Here is a 19,247-nt window from a genome sequence, read left to right on the forward strand (position 1 = left end):
ATTCCTATCACCCTAACACCCTAAAGTACATCAGCATTAATTCTCAATAGCTTACTACACTTTTCTAACAAATGTGGTTAGAGCAAATGTCTTTTAGACTAAATGCATCTTAGATGAATTGTCACACTCACAGACACACACACACACACACACACACACACACACTCACATATATATATATATATATATATATATATATATATATATATATATATATATATATATATATATGGGTCTACCTGATAAGCCGAACAAGCGAAACCACCAACGAGATCACCGACACCGGAAGACTGACAACGGAAATACCCAAAAGTTTGAAATCCCGTCACCGAAAACACCGACATGCGAAACGAGCACGACTGTGTAAGTGTGCAATAGTAATGGACTTTAGGGTTAGGGTGAGGGGAAGGTAAGTGTGTGATAGTGACGGACATTAGGGTTAGGGTGTGGATAAGGTAAGTGTGCGATAGTGACGGACTTTAGGGTTAGGGTGCGGGTAAGGTAAGTGTGCGATAGTGACCTTAGGGTTAGGGTTTGGGTTAAGGTCAGTGCATAGATAGTTGTGTATGTAAGGTTTAATGTAGGTTTCTAAGATTTTTGGTGTGCTTGTGTTGTGCGTGTGTTTTTCGGAACAGCAAATTTGTTTTGTTAACTGTCGGGATTGTGCTTTGTCGGGCATGTGAACTTTCGTGTTTTTGAACTTTCGGTTTTGTGGTGTCGGTGATCTCGTTGTCGGTCTTATCAAGTAGACATATATATATATATATATATATATATATATATATATATATATATTATACAGTTACCATTAAATTGGTCAATTGTGGCTAAGATCAACCTGTTCCCATATTGGTCAACATTGCATAAGGCCAACAGTTGTGTGAGAAAGGATGAACCCGGGAAAGGGAATATGCCCCTTACCTGGGGATTGTGCAATCTGATAGATAGTATATATAATTAGCAGTGGGTGTGGGGGTCACAAAATATACTTTCTTTTACTTTAGCATGCTCTGTGGAGTGACCTTTGCTCATGCACAGACAGGTGTCGACATTTACATTTCAACATTATTTCGTCAATATTAAGCAAGTCAACCTAACTTCTTTTCGACGAATTCACTAGATCCATTCATCCATCCATACACACACACACACACACACACACACACACACACACACACTTACACACATAAATCTACATCACAACATTTAGAGGCACAGGTTATTACCTCAGATGGAAGGGGACTTGCGGACTTCAGGTAGGGCTGTTTACTGCCAAAAGTAGTGTGGGATGATAGTTATAATGTTACAGAAATGAAAAAAAAATATTTTGTTCCTAGGGGTCAGGTGGCTTGACCTTTAACATCATTCTACTAGAAAAACTCATATGGTTGCAAAACCTGCGTGGGGCCAGTAGCAGTGACCGTGACACTGTTCTGCATATCAGGCCAGTGGTGACAAAAGTCATACATGCCCGTTTCCTTTAATTATATTATCTGTAAGGAGACAGACATCTTCCTACATAATAAAGCTGTACTTTTGGAAAGAATCCGACAAAACTAAACTGCACATGTTGTAATTGCAATTCCAGCACTGAGCTGCTAAACTGAATAACTGGGTTTGAACTTCACTGGGTCTTGTTAGTATCTGTCCCTAAGTTAGTCAATAAAATGTTCAATTCCCAGACTTCCACTGAATGAAATTTGTGATCTGAGTGTGCCTACTATGACTCATAAATTAAAAAAAAAAAACAATATCTAAGTTCTTTGCTTCTGTAGCAGAACTTATTTGGTACTGTGTGGTCAAATAGCAGGGTGCCTTATGTTGCACTGTAACAGGAAAAGCACAGCTTGCTGGCAATTAAACAATAAAACAAAGTGTTTAATCTACCTATAAACATAGCAGTACAATGGATTGTCTATAACATTTTGGATCTCTTTTGCTTTCAGTCTGCTGGCTCTGCTAATCTTTTTTTTTTTTCACTTGTTTCTTCCTCCACAGTTCCCCAGTAAGAATAAAGAATGTGTTTCTTGTCAACCGGAGGTAAGCACTAACCTTGTACACTAATGTCTATTTAATCACTCAGATATGACAAAAGTGAAGTAGATTATATTTTGAACAAAAAAGTGGTAGTGAAAATGTGCAATGCATGTGAAACAGAGCTAAAACTGGCACATAAAACCGTGATCTTCAAAATAAGCTAAAAATATGCATGGTTCTTCTGTACTACTAATTGACACCCACATTTAACAGCTGTTTATAGGTTCATAGGTAAGTACTAGGCTAGCTGCTATTTTTAGCCTAGATAATTTCACTTTTTGTGCTTGAATTAATCAGTCCCATTTGGTTACAGTTTGGTCTTACCCACTGATAATTATATATTTCCCCTAAAGAAAATTACTGGGATATAATGCCATAGATAATTTGAAGAGACGCACGCATGAGATAAATCATTTAGGAGCTGCCTCTGTCCATTAATAGTACAGGAAGCAGTCCTGAGATAAATTTTCTGTTTCATATCCATAGATCCAAGTTGCACTTGAATATGGACAGGGATGAACTTTCTTTTATGTGGACAGGGAATCTGTTCTAGAGCAGCAGTATCTTCTTCAAGATATAACAGTCCTCCAAACCACTCTGTTGATGTTTTAGAAGACATTTAGATCCCTAGACCAAGTGTTTATGATGCAATTTGACTTGCCAATGTGTAGTAAATTTTTCAGTACTGGTTTGGAGGATGCCATGTATGCCAGATAGAGGTCACCTATTAGCATTCTGTAGGATACTGAATATAGTGAGAGAACTCTGAGTCGGTTCATGTAGGACATGTTGTTTAGACCTTGTATCCTTTTAGTAAGGTATCGCTGTGGGCATTCCAGTTGTTGCATGTATCTGGACTGATACATGCCAAATGTGACATTATATTCAATGACTGGCCTAATAAAGGCTGAGTACAGGGGAACAATGACATCCCTAGATCTACACAGAATGCCTTTATTTACAAACTATACAATATAGATGGACAACAATGGACACATGTTGGTCAAAGGTTAGGTCACTGTCCACATAAGTTCCCAAATCCTAAACAACTGGGTCAGTTCTTATAGGCATGTTGCCAATGTGGTAGTTCATTAGGGAGATAACTTCTCAAAGGATACAATAATGCATTTTTGGCATTTAGTTTCAGTGCACAACTTTGCACCAGTTATTTATTTGGTACAAACCTTCCTGCAAGATAGCTAAGTCATTTGGGGATTCAATGACTACTTCTAGCTTGCAGTCATTTGCAAACTTAGTCAGCCACAGCCCTTTGGTATTGCCTTTTACTTCAGAGAAGTAGATGCAAAACAGGAGAGGTCCCAACACAGAACCCTGACAGACTCTACTGGTGACTGTCCCCTATGTCAAGGTAACTTCCCATATTTTGATCTCCTGCATCCTATCTCTGAGCCAGTGGGCAATCCAGCAGGTGACGTAGGGGGTTTATTTCCAGTTTATTTAGCTTTTCTACCTAGTCTGATTGGGTAACTATGTCAAAAGCTTTAGCCAATTTGAGGTATGCAATGTGTACCATTTTGCCTTCATCCATTGCTTTGGTGACCTTTTCAAAAAAATCCACCCAGGCTGAATAAGCATGACTCACCCTGAGATGTTTCCAGTATTTGGAGATTCTGTGTCTTGATTGATTAGTTCCATGATAAGTCTTTCCATGACTTTGCATATGAAGCTGGTCAGGCTTATGGGTCTGTGGTCAGTTGCAGAATTGTTGTCCAATATTAAGCTTCCCCTTCAGCTTTGGTTGTTTGACCCCTTTTATCAGTCTCCAGATACTACAATTCAGTATACTCTCCTGTTCACAGAAATCAAGAAAAATGATAGGAGCCCTAAAAGACTCACATACAGTTATCAATCAAAAAGCTACAGAGTCCTGCAATTCACAGCTGCTACAGTTTCATTCCCCCAACCAGTAACTGCTATACTTAAATGTGCTTTACTCTGGAATGCTTTCCACAACATGGAAGTCAAGCAAGTTCCATCAATTCCTTTTGTTTAGTCATTATATTCAGACTGATCCTTTTAGTATTGTTCAGCTATGTGCCATATCATAAGGGCAAAAACAGCAGCTCTAAGTATGGAAAATCCAGAGTAGTTAATCACCCAGCATGCCTTTGGGAACAAACTGGAATACCTGTGGAAATTCATACAGATACAGGTAGAGCATGTAAATTCTACACAAGTGGTAACTAGATTTTAATATCAAACTCTGGAATGTGGGGCAATCAGCCAAAAGTACTGGCTACTATTCCACCATATTAACTTAGCAGCAATCCAGCAGATTCTACCATCACTGACTAAAAACTCTGTACTAATTAGTGCCCATTTTCAGTACCTTGCTTCCTATGGACACTTTCGAACAAACGTTCCCACATATTATAAACTGCTTGAATAAGTAGTGCCCACCCACTCTACACAGACTGGGATTCATACAGGCATACTGCACAGCTGTGCAGTGCATGTACAGATAATATTTGAAGTGCAGTGCAGTAATTATGTAAATAACAGCTTGGTGGCTGTTATGTTACAAGACTAAGCTGCACAGTACTCATATTACTGAGAGGAGCAGAGCAATATGTACTGCTCACAAACAGGCGCCATACTTTAACGCATCTGCTAGTACATTTGCAGCACTGACGCTCAAAGCACTGCAGACCGAATCTCCAAAATTATGTTGCTTATTGGTGGGGGCACACATGAAACTACCCATAGCAGCAGTAAAAGGAGGTAGAAAAGGGAGAATAAGGCAGTAGGAAAAGTGACCAACAGCAGGCAGACGGGATGCACATAAGGAGAACACATATGAAATGTTCTGGTGATCGGTAGGGCAGAAAGACAGGATAATATTTTTCTTGTGTTAGAAATCTCCTTTTTTATACAATTAGAAAAGAGATGAGGTGTATAGGAGGAAAGCATGGAGAAAAAAGGGTACAGAGAGATGAGGAAGTAGTAGTAGTTGTGGGAAAAACAGCCAAAAATTAAACACTGCAAACAAATAGGTGTGATTGTGCACACGAGGCTGGAATGAGAAAAGATGAACTTGTACATACAGAAGGTGGACAAATGGTGACAGGGAAGATTAAATCATGAAAAAGCTATGAGCCATGACAGAGCAGAAACAGTGACACCTGTCAAGGAATAGGGAGGAATGCTTGCTGCAGGCGGTCTGCAAATTTGGCCCAGATAAAAACCTGCAGAGATCCATCACCAGCTGATGGTCCAGCTTTACTGATATGCCTGGTCTTCCACTAATGACCTGAGTCAGGCAAAGGATTGAATCTGAAATCCACTAGAGTAGGCTCTCAATATGACCATGTCTATCTTAAAGGTGATGCTCCAACACAGACTCAACCAACTACTCCATCTGCAGTATTGAGGCTCCAACAGAGACTCAACCAGCTACTCCATCTGCAGTACTGAGGCTCCAACAGAGACTCAACCAACTACTCCATCTGCAGTACTGATGCTCCAACAGAGACTCAGCCAACTGCTCCAGGTACAGCAGAGATGCTCCAGCACAGACTCAACCTGCTGCTCCAGGTACAGCAGAGATTCTCCAACACAGACTCAACCTACTGCCCCAGCTACAGCAGAGATTCTCCAACACAGGCTACTAACTGCTCCCACTCTGGCCAGGCCACCACAGGTGCCTCCACTTCCAGATGTGCAACACTGGGTATTGGGTTCCCCAGATGTTATAGGCAGCAAGGGAGCCCGCAGGATTTTTTGCAGGGGGGTGCAAACCCAGAGCCCCACCCACATAGCTCACCCCGCCCCCTGCCAACACAGCCCCGCCCAAGTCCACCCACCCAAGCCCCGCCCACACAGCCATTCCAGTGTCCCATTACTTGGCTATTTCTCCCCATTTACTGTAGACACTGTTCAAATCTGTGTGCATACTGTGTTATGCTTTAGTTCTACAATGATTACAGGCAGTTGGATTTAAATTTACAACTTTTATTTCAAACATTATAGCCCAAACACTGAGACATTTACTAAACCTAAACAAAGCAATAGTCTTGCAATGAAAACAGACTTGGCATTAAAGCTTCTCTACTTTTGAAACTCACATTCAATGAAACGGCATTGAAACCCACATTCAAAGAAAATGCATCTGGCCAGTGGCAGGTTATTTACCTTTGAACTGTTTTCAAGCAATAGGCTCCTTGCACACCGTTAGGGCCATGCAAAAGTTATTTGATTTACCTGATTGTATTAATTATAATATATAATTGAATTATATCCCTTGTATTATACAGCAACACTTGTATATTTCAGTGTTTCATCTACAAATTCAGTGCCTGCTGCCGTCAAAGAATAAATTGCCTAGGTTAAATTAAAAATGGTAAGCTGGTATATTGCAATAGAAAATGGATGACAAGCTGAAAACAGGTTCATAGTTATTAGGCATCTCATCCAAAGGAGGACATCCTGAGGACTGCAGCATACAAATGTATATGCTGTAGGAATAGAACCTCAAGCCTTTACATTAAGATGCAAGTATTCTACTTGTGGTGCTACTAACATAGCTTTAAAACTTTATACCACAATAGAGATACCATTTGCTAAACAAAATGGTTGCACATTGTAAATAGACTTGGCATGAGCGGCAGTGAACTTCGCTTCCTTAAAACTCACAGTTCCTTGAAAATGCACTTGAAAATTCCACCTGCTAACTCTAACTTGGGCATTTCATTTTCTCTCTCTTACAAAGATACCACACCCCCCCCAAGGCTTCACCCTTAGTGCAAGAAATCTTGACAAAGCCTAAAATAAATAGGGACAAATTATAAATATGGCTCTCAGAAAATTGCAAGAGTAACAGGATTTGTGTTAGTATGCAGTCTCATTATTTAGCAACTTCAATCCTTTTAAGAGGAATATGGGGCAAAAATCTGGACAGCTGAGGGGTATGCTACCTCCCTCATACACACACCAAATAATTCTGGTCAGACTTGAATTAGTTCTGGGAAGGTTGCACTGAACTGCACCGTGCTTGATCTGAAGTGGGTGAAATCCTGGTAGCTAGTGATTGCAGCTCAGCAATGTGGAGCATTAAAGCATTTTTAGCAGAGCATTGTTTCATCACTACCTATTGTGTTTGCACATAAGCTGTAGTCATTTCAAACATTTGCCTTTTTTTGATTACTACAGAGTACATTTACCCACCAGAGCTATTGTGTTTTGACTTCATTGTGGAGCTAGTTGTTGCAAGGCTTGGCTTTAACTAAGGTAGCAATGCTTATTTACCATATACCATTAAAGCCACCCAACTACAAGTGTACTAACACACAGACACTACTATAAGACACTGGTCTCCAATAAAATGTAATGAGCTTCTGAAAATACTGTAATCCTGTCCTTTTATTACAAATACTGTCATATGCATTTCAATACCCAAGGCTTATACATTATCTAGCTATGTAAATATTCTCTGCATGGCAATAACGAAAAGGCTTTCAATGCTAGCAATTCTTTAACAATATGCTTACTAAAGCTTACTTGCATCTTACAATGTCCGACAAGCTTACTAAAGCTTACTTGCATCTTACAATCTCCGACAAGCTTACCTGATGTTCATTAAACCATGGCTACTTAAACAGAGCAACAGGACACTGTGATAGCATGCAGTTCCTGAATAATAAGACGCATAAATCAACAGTATAAAAATCTGATAGAAAACCAGAACATTTTGCAAAATCAAGGACAGATGAAAAGCCATGGTCATATTTGTGATCTACCTTGGATGGGGGAATACTCTGCACACTTACTACATAACTGCTTCTTGCCTTCCTTGGACACATCCCGAGCCACTACAATGGGGGCTGGGGTGCAATAAGTATGTCATAATTTGAAGGCTCTGACACTCCTACCTCTCAACTTCAGAGCAAGAAATCTGGACAAAGCCATACATAGAACTAGAAGTGGGACACAGGCCCAAAAATAAGGCCAATTTTTAAATATTGCTCTTATTAACTTAATAGAACAGATAGATCTTGCATTAGTACAAATTTTCTGAAGGGTATAAAATCTGAAACTCAAATGTCTGCCATTATTTTCTAACTTCAATCTTTAATGACTTGCCACTAATTTGCCAGAAACCACAATTTTATGAAAAACAGACCAAAATGTGATGCAAAAATACCTGTCAAAAAAGGGACACCTTTTTAATATTATCAGTTAACTTGAAGCAGCTAACAAAATAAGAGCATCCACATGCATTTCTGAAACAAAGGTAATCTACAACTGATCATTACAGTTATAATTGTAAACCCTCCACATTTTCTTCCAAAATTGTCATTTTGGAGGAGGCATTATTAGGGAGAGCAACATTTTGAGCCAGAATTGGGGACAATTGAGATGTTTGGATATTCCTAATCTACAAAGTGATTTGCACGTACCTCTCAACCTCTTAATGCAGGAAATCTGAACAAGGCCAAATATATTGGGGAACATAGAAACACTACTAAAAATTGCTCTTGTATAAACTTAGACAGTCTTGCATTAGCATGCATTTTTCTGAAGATTATGACATCTGAAACTCAATGTCTGTCATTTAATGGCTTAATTCCTAAATGATTTGCTAGAAAACCACAAATTTTGAGAAACAAACCAAAAATAAGCAGCAAATATCTATTAATTCTGCAAAGATATGGACAACTGAGAGGTATAGTTCAACCGGGGCTGTCTGAGTTTGCTACCCCTCACAAAATCATGGTCAAATGGAGCCTCCCCTGCAGCCATTCCAATGTCCCATTCCTTGGTTATTTTGCCCCATTTACCATAAACACTAATGTGCATACTGCTTTACTTCTGCGATGATTTAGGATTTCATTTGAAAGTTTTATTTTGCATTTTACAGCACAAACCCTAATACATATCTGTTAAAGCAATGCAGTCTCAATGAAAATAGACTAACATTAATACTTCTCTGCCCTTGAAACTCACATGCATTGAAACAGCACGAAACCCACTTTCAGAGAAAATACATTTTGCCAATTGCAAATATTAACTCTGGGCTGTCTTCAAAATCATAGGCCCTCGAACATAACATACACATGCTCTTTGATACACCTTCCTGACTGTATTACATTATATTCCTTGTACAATACAGTACAGTTGTTAAAGGGCATTTTAAATTTATTGTTTTGAAAAATTTTCCAGTAAACAAAGAAACAAAAAGCATCCACCAATGACAGAATTGCCCAATTCGGAACATTTCCATCATAAAGTCTACTCAAGTCCACCAGTATCAGTAAAAAATATACACAATCTCTGTAGTAAAATCCACATTGAAGAAATTTGTAACTAATAGAGGTTGCTGCTAGCAAACACTTTATATGTCATTATTTAATCTACAAATAAAGTGCCCGTTACCCTTGAAGAATAAATTGCCTTTGTTGCATGCAGTAAAATGAAAAGCTAGTAATACCGCAATAGAGAATGGATAGCAAACTGTTAACAGGTTCATAGTTACTAGGTATCTTTGCCAAAAGGACTGCAGCATCCACCCCTTTACAACACAATACAGCATCAGCAATGCATTAACCTACTGCGGGAGTAGAACCCACAGCCTTCAGCATCTAAAGCAAGTACACTATCTGTTGTGCTATTAATGTAAGCAGACTAAACATAATCAGCACTAAACTTTTGCTCCCCTGCAGCTCTCAGCTCCTTGTAAAATCTACTCGACACTCAGCTGTATCTCTGAACTTTGCAGCACAAGAAATCTGGAAAAAGCCGAAATTTATTGGGGGGGGGGGGCAAAAGGCCAAACAACAGGGACACATTTTAAACATTGCTTGTATAATGTTTGAAAGTTGCTAGAATAAAATGCTGCATTACCACCATACATTTCACTGCCACGTCTTGAACCCAGGGGACCCCGTGCAAAAGTCAAAGCAACATACCACTACGCCAAATCAGCTGTTTTGTGAAAGAGGAAGACTGAAACTTTACCATTTAGTGAATTCAGTTCTCACCATAGCACAGCTGTCAACCTCTTAGCACAAAAGACCTGAACAAAGCCAATAATGGGTGACTACAACCACCAAACATTCAGTGAATTCAGTTCTCACCATAGCTCTCAACCTCTTAGCAAATAACACCCGGACAAAGCCAGTAATGAGAGAATATAGCCCCCAAACATTTTCAGTGAAATCAGTTCTTACCATAGCTCTCAACATTAGCAAAAAACCTGGATGAAGCCAATAAATACCTGGACGAAGCCAATAAATACCTGAACAAAGTCAACACTGGGTGAATACAGCCCCCAAACATATTCAGTGAATTCAATTCTTACCATAACTCTCAACCCTAGCACAAAACCTGGATGAAGCCAATAATGGGGGGAATACAGTCCCAAACACAGGGATACATTTCAAATATCCATCTTGTACACTTAGAAAATTGCTAGAATAAAAGCTTGCTTTTGTTACCATACAATTTCTGAAGAAAAGAAGTCCAATATTGAAATGTGTCCATTTACATTTATTAACCAGGAAAGTCTGACTTTGAAAAAAAAAAAGCTAATTTTTTTAGCAGAGGCCCAGGGAGAAACACTCCAGACAGCCAAGAATATCAGGCAACAAGGACACAAATGCAGAAACCACAGATTTTATGAGGAACAGAAAAGGTATGAGGGAAAATCCTACAATATTTTTACAAATGGTGGTGGGTAGGGAATTCAGGCTCTTGCCACTTGGGCCCAAGGTACAGGGTTCAAGCCTTATTCTCTACCCACCACCATGTACACCTGGGGCATTTCACACACACACACACACACACACACACACACACACACACACACACACACACACACACACACACACACACACACACACACACCCTGAACGGGTCCCATCTTCCGTTCCTGAATACTCCGTCTGAGTCCCGATCTTCCGTTCCTGCATATTCCGTCTGAGTCCCCATCTTCCGTTCCCGCTCAAATACCCTGTCTAAGTTCCCGCTTTCACATAGCGATGATGTCAGCCCATCTAAGTTCCCGCGATGATGTCAGCACGCCTACCCGCGATCTTCTTAAAGAAGAACGCACAAAAGAAAAACTTTGTTTGAAATGCTGTAGTCAGAAAAACTTTGTTTGAAATGCTGTAGTCAGCCGATTGCTGATTCCAGGGGGGTGCAAGTGCACCCCCTTGCACCTGCCTGCGGGCGCCCTTGATAGGCAGGGTTCCATGAATGAGGGACACCTTCATCTCTCACCAGCAAGGCAGTTCTAGACCCATCACTACACCCAGGTTGGCCTTCCACAGTGGCCAGCTGTGGTAGTGATATCTGGAGCTCAGTTCCTGACACTCAAAGAACCTGCAGATGGAAGACACAAAGAGAAGGGTGCCATGAAGTGTGCCATGACATAATATGTAACTAAAATACAGAATATGCTGTAAATCAGCTGGAAATCCCATTCAGCTCTTCTCTGCATTAAGTCTTTGCTGCCTCCCATGGCAGCCCATCTGGTTCATCTCACACTCTCATACCTCTCAACCTCACAGTGCAAGAATTCTAGAAAAAAAGTCAAAAAAGCAGTGGGACAAAGGCCCAAAATCAGAGATAACTTTTAAACACTACTCTTATAAATTGAAAAAGTTGTTATCATGCATTTGCTGAAGGATATGCAGTCTGAATGTCAAATATCTGTCATAATGTATTGAGTTCAATCCTGAATGTTTTGCCAGAAAAACACAAATTTAATTATGAATAAACCAAAACTACTATGAAATTACTATGAAGCCAAAACCTGGAATTCTTCAAAATTCTGGTCATTTGAGCGATATGTAGTATGAAGCAGTCAGAACAATGCAGGGCAGCCAGTGTTGTTAGCTATGTGAAGTACTTGTACTGCTACTAACCATTTCTCTTCAATGACTGTACCTTATCTGCCAAAGCAGTAACAACAACATTTGCTAAAGCTTCCATGTCCATATGACTATTTCTCCTTCCAGCAATATAGTTCCACACTGAATAGCCTTAGCTTTTGTCTACTGTATAAAACTTTACTGACTTACTCAATGCAGCTGCATATAAGTAATACATGTCCTGTCATATCAAGTTACAGGACACACCCCTGACATGAATTAATGACACCCTAATACCTTTGTTCCCTGCATCCTTCTTCTACAGAGAGTATAACTACTTCACTGACAGCTATACAGACAGCATAAAGAAGTATATTTTATTAAATACTTACAAAACATCTCAGGGGGCTTTCATTCAGCTTCTTTTTCCCACTAGTGGAAAAGGTCAGGCTGATGGTCACTACGGTCATTGCAGTGGTTCCTGCATTGATCTGCAGACCATAGCATACTGGTAGCCCTCATCAAATGTTATACCAGGCATCCATAAATGGTCTATTACACACACTCCTAGCAACCTGTTCTGGTAGTGCCTCGGCAGGTAATAGAGAAATATGGTGGTGTCTTTTCCACAACCAGTGGGGCCCTTCCTTCTTTATTAATTACAATCAGCCATCTCTCTGGAACTTTGTCTAAGAAGTGGCATTAACTTCACAAATGCAGCAAGATGATGGACAGAAGAACATAGCAACACATCATTGTGAATTATGAGAAGCAGCTTGCATAGGTCTGTGCTGTACAGTTGTATGGCACATGGCCATATAGGAGTGTCTTGTATGTACATTGTAAAATGGCACCACCAGACATGTGACTCATGAAAATGTTGAATAAAACTACTATGGTATACAAAGTGTAATAAAGCAATTCATAGACATGCTAGAAACGTAGTGGCTAGGATGGTGCAAAGCAGGCAGCCATCCCAGGCACAAGTTGTTAGGGGGCATCATTGGGAGATGCTGATCAGTCAGTAGTGCACTACTGGCAAGCACAAATAGATGTTGATAGAGCATTTTTGGTCAGGACCGAAGGACTTTAGTGTTGTGTGTGTGGTATAAGATGCCACATGCTGCTTACTAGAAATGGCAAGCGTTATTTATTTTTTTCACAAGAGAAAGCTTTTTTTCTTTGTTATGCATGAGACCATTTTTTATTTGCTCCACTGCTTATTATTAAGGGGTGCAGTTTGAGCAGAATCGACCTTGTTCTTCAAGTCAGAGTTGTTTTTTTTTTCCGCTCAACTTACAGTTGTGGTGCATTGATCATGAGGAGCAGGCACCTTGCTCCATGTTTTTTTTAAATACTCCTCAACTAAGAGTAGATGGGTACTGCCAGATTGGAGAATGGCACAAGGAGCTAAATGACCAAGCTACAGCTCTGATACATGCTAAAGATGTCTAAATGACTATGTGATACTCAAACAGATATACATTTATTGGGAACACATTACCATTCTGTTCTCTACTGAGTGGAATAAAACACAAAACAATATACCGACTTATAAATATGGAAAGTTATTTGTGTGACATATGCAAATTGGAATTTGTCTAGTAAGGAATATATATTTCATTTTTACAACTGTGGTCACACTTCAGAGGGCTAATAGAATACCATTGCAGTACACTCTTCCGGTTTGCTGGATGTACTGGTATGGCCCAACAATGGCCTACTGTTTTTGGCAAGGATTTGTTTTGAACATATCTTATATACATGCATGTGGTTCTATGTAATATATGCAGAGAATGTTACTCTCTTCAACAGAGAAATGTATGTCCAAGCTGTTCCCACAGATACTGAACAGGAGACAACTCTGACTGCATCCTAGTTCACCTGTACAAGGATTTGTACTTAAGTGAAGACTGATAGGACTAGAAATAGACCCAATGCATTAGAAATAGCTGAAACACAGACAGAAGATATGAAAGATGACTTTTACTGGTTATACAAAGGCAGGCTGTTATTTGCAAGGAAATCATCGTGGTACTTCATATATCATTAACCTGATTCATAAATGCATTCTGTTTCACATGTCACACTCCATCTTAACCAAAATATTACCACATACATGGGAATTCTACTATATATTAACTTATTTTGTAAGATCTGTGGCACATGAACTGGTGATGGGGTGTCTAGTAATTGGGAATCACAGATATTCAATCACGTCTACCTGTTCTGGGTGAAAGTACCTTTAGCAGTGTTCTGGTCAGATGGCAACCTGGCCTAAAATCTATTTTTCTTCTATTAGCACTGACATGTAGATCCAGTCATGTGTCTATCATATACAAAGGTTTTAACTGTGCTTTTATTATGCAACATATCCTACCTTACCAGAACATTTAAAAGGCTATCCTCTACAAAGAATTAGTTTTGTTTTAACATACCACAGCTATTAGGGTCTACAATCAGAATACAAGTCTGTGGGAAACAGGTGCATTTACACTGTTGATACACAGACATTCACATTAGAATATATATATATATATATATATATATATATATATATATATATATATATTGGTACATTCCATTTCTTTATATAGGTTTCAGCATGTCCAGAGAACAACCAGTCTGGCAAAGGCTGAAAACTTTCAGCACTGCAGATAATGAGATCCTTGCAGCAAGCCCTCAGGCACCATGGCCTACAGCTGTTCTTCCGTGGGGGTGCAGACCAACAATTATGGAATCACATGTGTCAGATATAGCTATAGGGTGTCAATAACATGGGAAGCACAATGGATCAATGTTGTCATCACTTCGTAGATATGATTGCCTAGGCCAGGCCTAAGACATGGCAGACTGACATGGAGAGCTCTACCACAAGGGATGACTCTCCAGTGGCAAAATGACTCAGAGAGATTAAGCAGTTCCTTGTGCCTCTATCTAAAGGTGATGCATTGTGCATTACCTCCAAAAGAGATCTGGATGTTGGTGCCAGTAGGCCACCTCCCCCCATGTGTTCATGAGTGATACATAATGTTACTACTGCCTACCAGAGGTTTGCTTATACTGTTAGATATACTGGGTGTAGGGTAATCCAGTTTGCACAATGCACATTTCTTTTTGTAGGCATCTCAAGACTGTAAAAATTTACTACTTCCACTAAACGTTGGCTTGGATAACACTTCATTTGCTGCATAAACACCTCTATGCTGAATGTCATATGGGCACCCTAACAGCATATGTCATTGGGTTCAACATGATGTCATATATGTTCTGCATTTATAGGTATCAGTGGTAATGGGTATGACATAGAAACATATGAAACTGGTCAAATGGCTGACATCAGCACCCCAGGGGTGTCTGATGATCATCATCAGGCCTGCATAGATGCTCATGGTTTACAGTGTAGGGACACAATGCCACTGTTTGTATCAATCATGAATAGTGAGGCACATGGGTCGAGATACAGGCAGAATTACTTGAGGACATTATGACTGTACATGGAGAGTACACAGCATTTCCACAAGGTACAAGACCTCCTGTGGATGATACCCTGCACTTGTTTCCACTGTGTCAGAACAGGTAGGTTCATATGTGTGTACTGCTTCTGAGTTGGGCATACCCACCACAGCCCAGCAACACAAAGGTACACAATGACATCAGCATCTCACATTTGTTCCCTATGATGCAAGCAGAATGTCATCCAGGCAAGGCCTGCTTCCATGGAGTCTACTGCAGTGGTGCTAGCAAGCATGTTACTTGGCATTTCAGGAAATGCTGCCCAGCACCATTGTGAGCTCTATGAGGACATGGAATATATCCATCAGGAAGTGATACATCCACTGAGGGCTCTTTTGTAGCCCTCATCTCTGCAATAAGCAATACTCAATTTAGGATGCCTCTGCCATTATGGCTGCCAACAATGTTATACAATATCACAGGCTATTTAGAAATGAAGGAGATGGGAGATGCAAGGGGGCTTGACTCCTGCTAAAAAAATGTTTTTGTTGGTTTTCATTGAAGTCAAAGATCTGCAACATCAGCTTTTTATTTGACAGAACAGATTCCAGTGAAAATCCACTCAGTGTTTAGCCATAGATCATTCTTTAGTGGCACAATTCACTGAATTCATTGGTCTGTACTTAATCTTTGTTGTAGAAAATGCTTAGAAAGAATTAATCCTGGTCTGCAAAGCTGTAAATACAAATCTTTAAGTTTTTAAAAGAACAGCTAAACTACATATTGGCTCCAACAATATAGCTCATATAGCAGGACTTGTCATTCTCCCACACTGACTCCATTCCTATGTTATAATCTGGCTCTGCACACTAGGTCCCCGGCATCATTACAGTAAGTGTATGGACTAACTTATATGTTTCCCTTTCTTTCCATAAATAGAAGATTTCAGAAAGGTCTCAGACAATTCTCATCATTATTACCATCTTGGAACATGCCTACAAAGTATTACTACTAAATAGTAAATCACTGTGCTGAATTTCTAGCCTTGACAGTATGATGAGTACATTTTTGCTAGCTATCACCTAAGAGGTAAAGGCAGTGTAATATGACTGCATGAACCAGGTATAGCTTGATAAAACCTATGGAAAAACAGCTCATTAGCTTTACTCATGTTCCCATTCCCAAGTTTCTGGCTATGCTTCCAACAATTGTATTACAAGAGAGAAACGGTATGGTTAGAAAGCTAGGTAGGCAGCCATTTCTGTACCACTGAGACCTTGTGGTACAAACGTGTGATATGCTTTAGGTTGATAAGAACGGAAAAATCAGAGAAAATAAACAAAGGGTAATCTTTAAATCTTCAGAAACTTAAACATCCTTAAGGTCTGAAGAAGCTCCTAAGTGAAAGCGCTTACATCCATTATATTAATAAACCTGAGTTTTTTATTTATTTTATTCGTCTGCAGTTCTATTTTTCGTTATTGGACACTATTATATGTTGTAGATTTCTGCCCTGAGAAACGTGTACTGTGGTAGCTCCGTAGTAGGATTTTTTATTTTTATTTATTGGACTTTATTTTTACTACGGAGCTTTTACTCCAAGGACTGTCGGCTGTTCTGGGTTTTATTATAAACATCCTTTTATTTAAAATGGAAGCATGAAGAAATATGTGCACGGTTTGTCCCACCCCTGTTTTCCTTGGATGATGTTCTTCAGTATATGCTGATACAGATGGCAAATGCTTTTAATTTCAGGTCGCCAATTTCTGTAATAAATGTTTTTGCAAATATTGATGTTCACAAATTGCTCAAGACATTTCATTCAAGTTATCTCTATAACGTTCGACTTCAAATGCCTTATGACTTGTTGACAATGAGTGGAAACATGTTAACACCTCATCGGCTAGAAACCTTGACAGTTTCCATTCAGAATATCTATTTATATTACTCAGGTGCACAAGATGCACTTATTTTAAGATGACTCAATGAATACTTTCTTTCCACTTGTTCAATCTGCTAATGTTCTGCATTCTTTTACCCCTTTCTCACTAACGGTATCATATAAATAAATAATTACAACATTCAAAAATGTACTATAACATAAGCAATAATGTAAATTTTATAAATCAGTGCAAACCTTGGTCTAATTTATTAATCAGTCTAATATTTTTCTTTCACTTAGCTGGATCCATACTCTCTAGTTTACAAAAAGAAGAAAGACTAGCATGGAACTGGAAAAATAGGGACAAATGGACAACATGATTCACAGTGTTTGTTAACCACATCACATGCAAACATGTCTTCAGTGTCTGAGCTTATGTTGTGCTGAATTTTACTACCTTAAGACAAGTCAAAACAGTTTTTAAAATGCTGCATATGTGTGTTTGCTTAAACTGTTGAAGATGCACTCTGCTTCAATGGATAATACACTGTCTTTCTGTCTGCTTTCATATTTATTTTCTCCAAAATTACCATAGCACTTCTGCACAGAAAAAGAGGTAATTTTCCCAGCAACTTGCATATTATATTTGATTGTATCTGCCTTAGCAAATGATTTCCTTACCAGAGGATACTTCTGTGTTATTCTTGAAGACGTAACATCCTCTGAAAGGAGTTACAGTGCAAGAAAATAATGAAGCAAATTACTGATGATAAAATCAAATTATTCAGCATAAGGTGCCAATAATACCACGTGATGATGGTGATGATGATGGAGAGGATGAAGGTGATGGTGATGAAGGTGATGAAAATGATAATGCAAGTGATGAACATGACTTCAAAAGACTATAATTTTTTTGCAAAATAGTTATGATCCATGTTTTCATTCCACAGCAATTAACTCAGTGGTACTTTCTTTGCAATCTCAGAATATCAGTTTGGCCTAATAATGTCTAACATTTTAAAAAAGCCTCTAGACTAAGGATGCTACAGACAAGTTGCAGGTTCTTGTGCAATCTGCCAGTGTCTATCCCATAAACTTTGTGTACTGCAAGTAAGACACCTGTTCAACAGAACTGCCAAAACTTTCTAGTCAGATTTTTTTTTTCTCATAAACATCTGTTTTCATATTATAGAGTCACAGATGTTCATCATGGCTTTTACTCATTTGGCATTCAGACATACACAATGTTTACTAAGTGTGCAGAGCTGCAGATTTACTTTGTGCTGGGTCATTCATCTGTTACACTAGTTTAAAACAAATGTGCAGGATTAACAGTTAAAAGAGGATAATGTACAGTATACAACTGCTACAGATGTTCACACAGTTACTATATTAAAATGCAATCTTTCTGTAATATGCCAGTAAACCCTACTGTATTATAACATATAATAGTACTGCTTCTGGCTTGTCAGTGTCTCTGAATGTATTTGTCTATTCAGTCAGGCCTTATACTGCATACTCACAATATGAAGCAGGTTATTAAAACACTACAACCAAGCTGACTGCTGTAACTGATTCTTTTGTGTTTATTTCATGCAATGTGATGAAAACAGCATCTCTCTATGTGGCCATTTGCATGCTTTTTCACCAGAGAGAAGGAAACACAAGAGGTGAATGCTCACACTGACTGAAGACGTCTATAGCTGCAAAAAAAATATTTTGTATTGTAGCAAAAATAAATCATTCATTCGTTTGATTACTTGCATATCCAACTGAGAGTCACAGGAATTTGAAGCCTGTCCTGAAATACAAGTAATAAGGATGTCAGTCTTAAATGTAAAAACTACTCCATCACAATGCTTACATGCACACACTGCGCATAACACCTAGGTGCAAATTTGAACTGTGACAATCCATCTGTCACATAAATTTAGAATTTAAAGACTTTTTAGATTTTAAGCTCTGTGTCTAAAGTATAGTGAAACAATCCATTTATGCTGCATTGATGAGGTCAGAAAAAGACTGAAACATGTCATATCTAC

General features: G+C 39.0%; 1 protein-coding gene across 3 annotated transcripts in view; it reads left to right on the plus strand.

The window, feature by feature from the left end:
• The window catches only part of MYBPC3 (myosin binding protein C3), a 627,853-nt gene extending 609,091 nt beyond the window's left edge, over positions 1-18,762 (plus strand). For all 3 annotated transcript variants that reach the window (XM_044082825.1, XM_044082823.1, XM_044082824.1), the window contains 2 exons: positions 1,999-2,040; positions 17,506-18,762. In XM_044082825.1, the coding sequence (XP_043938760.1) occupies positions 1,999-2,009 (11 nt within the window). In that variant the 3' untranslated portion in view covers positions 2,010-2,040; positions 17,506-18,762. The remainder of the gene's footprint in view (positions 1-1,998; positions 2,041-17,505) is intronic.
• Positions 18,763-19,247: the final 485 nt, after the last annotated feature.

The sequence above is a fragment of the Protopterus annectens genome, chromosome 9.part0, assembly GCF_019279795.1.
Source record: "Protopterus annectens isolate FY-2018-M chromosome 9.part0, PAN1.0, whole genome shotgun sequence".
Lineage (NCBI taxonomy): Eukaryota > Metazoa > Chordata > Ceratodontiformes > Protopteridae > Protopterus > Protopterus annectens.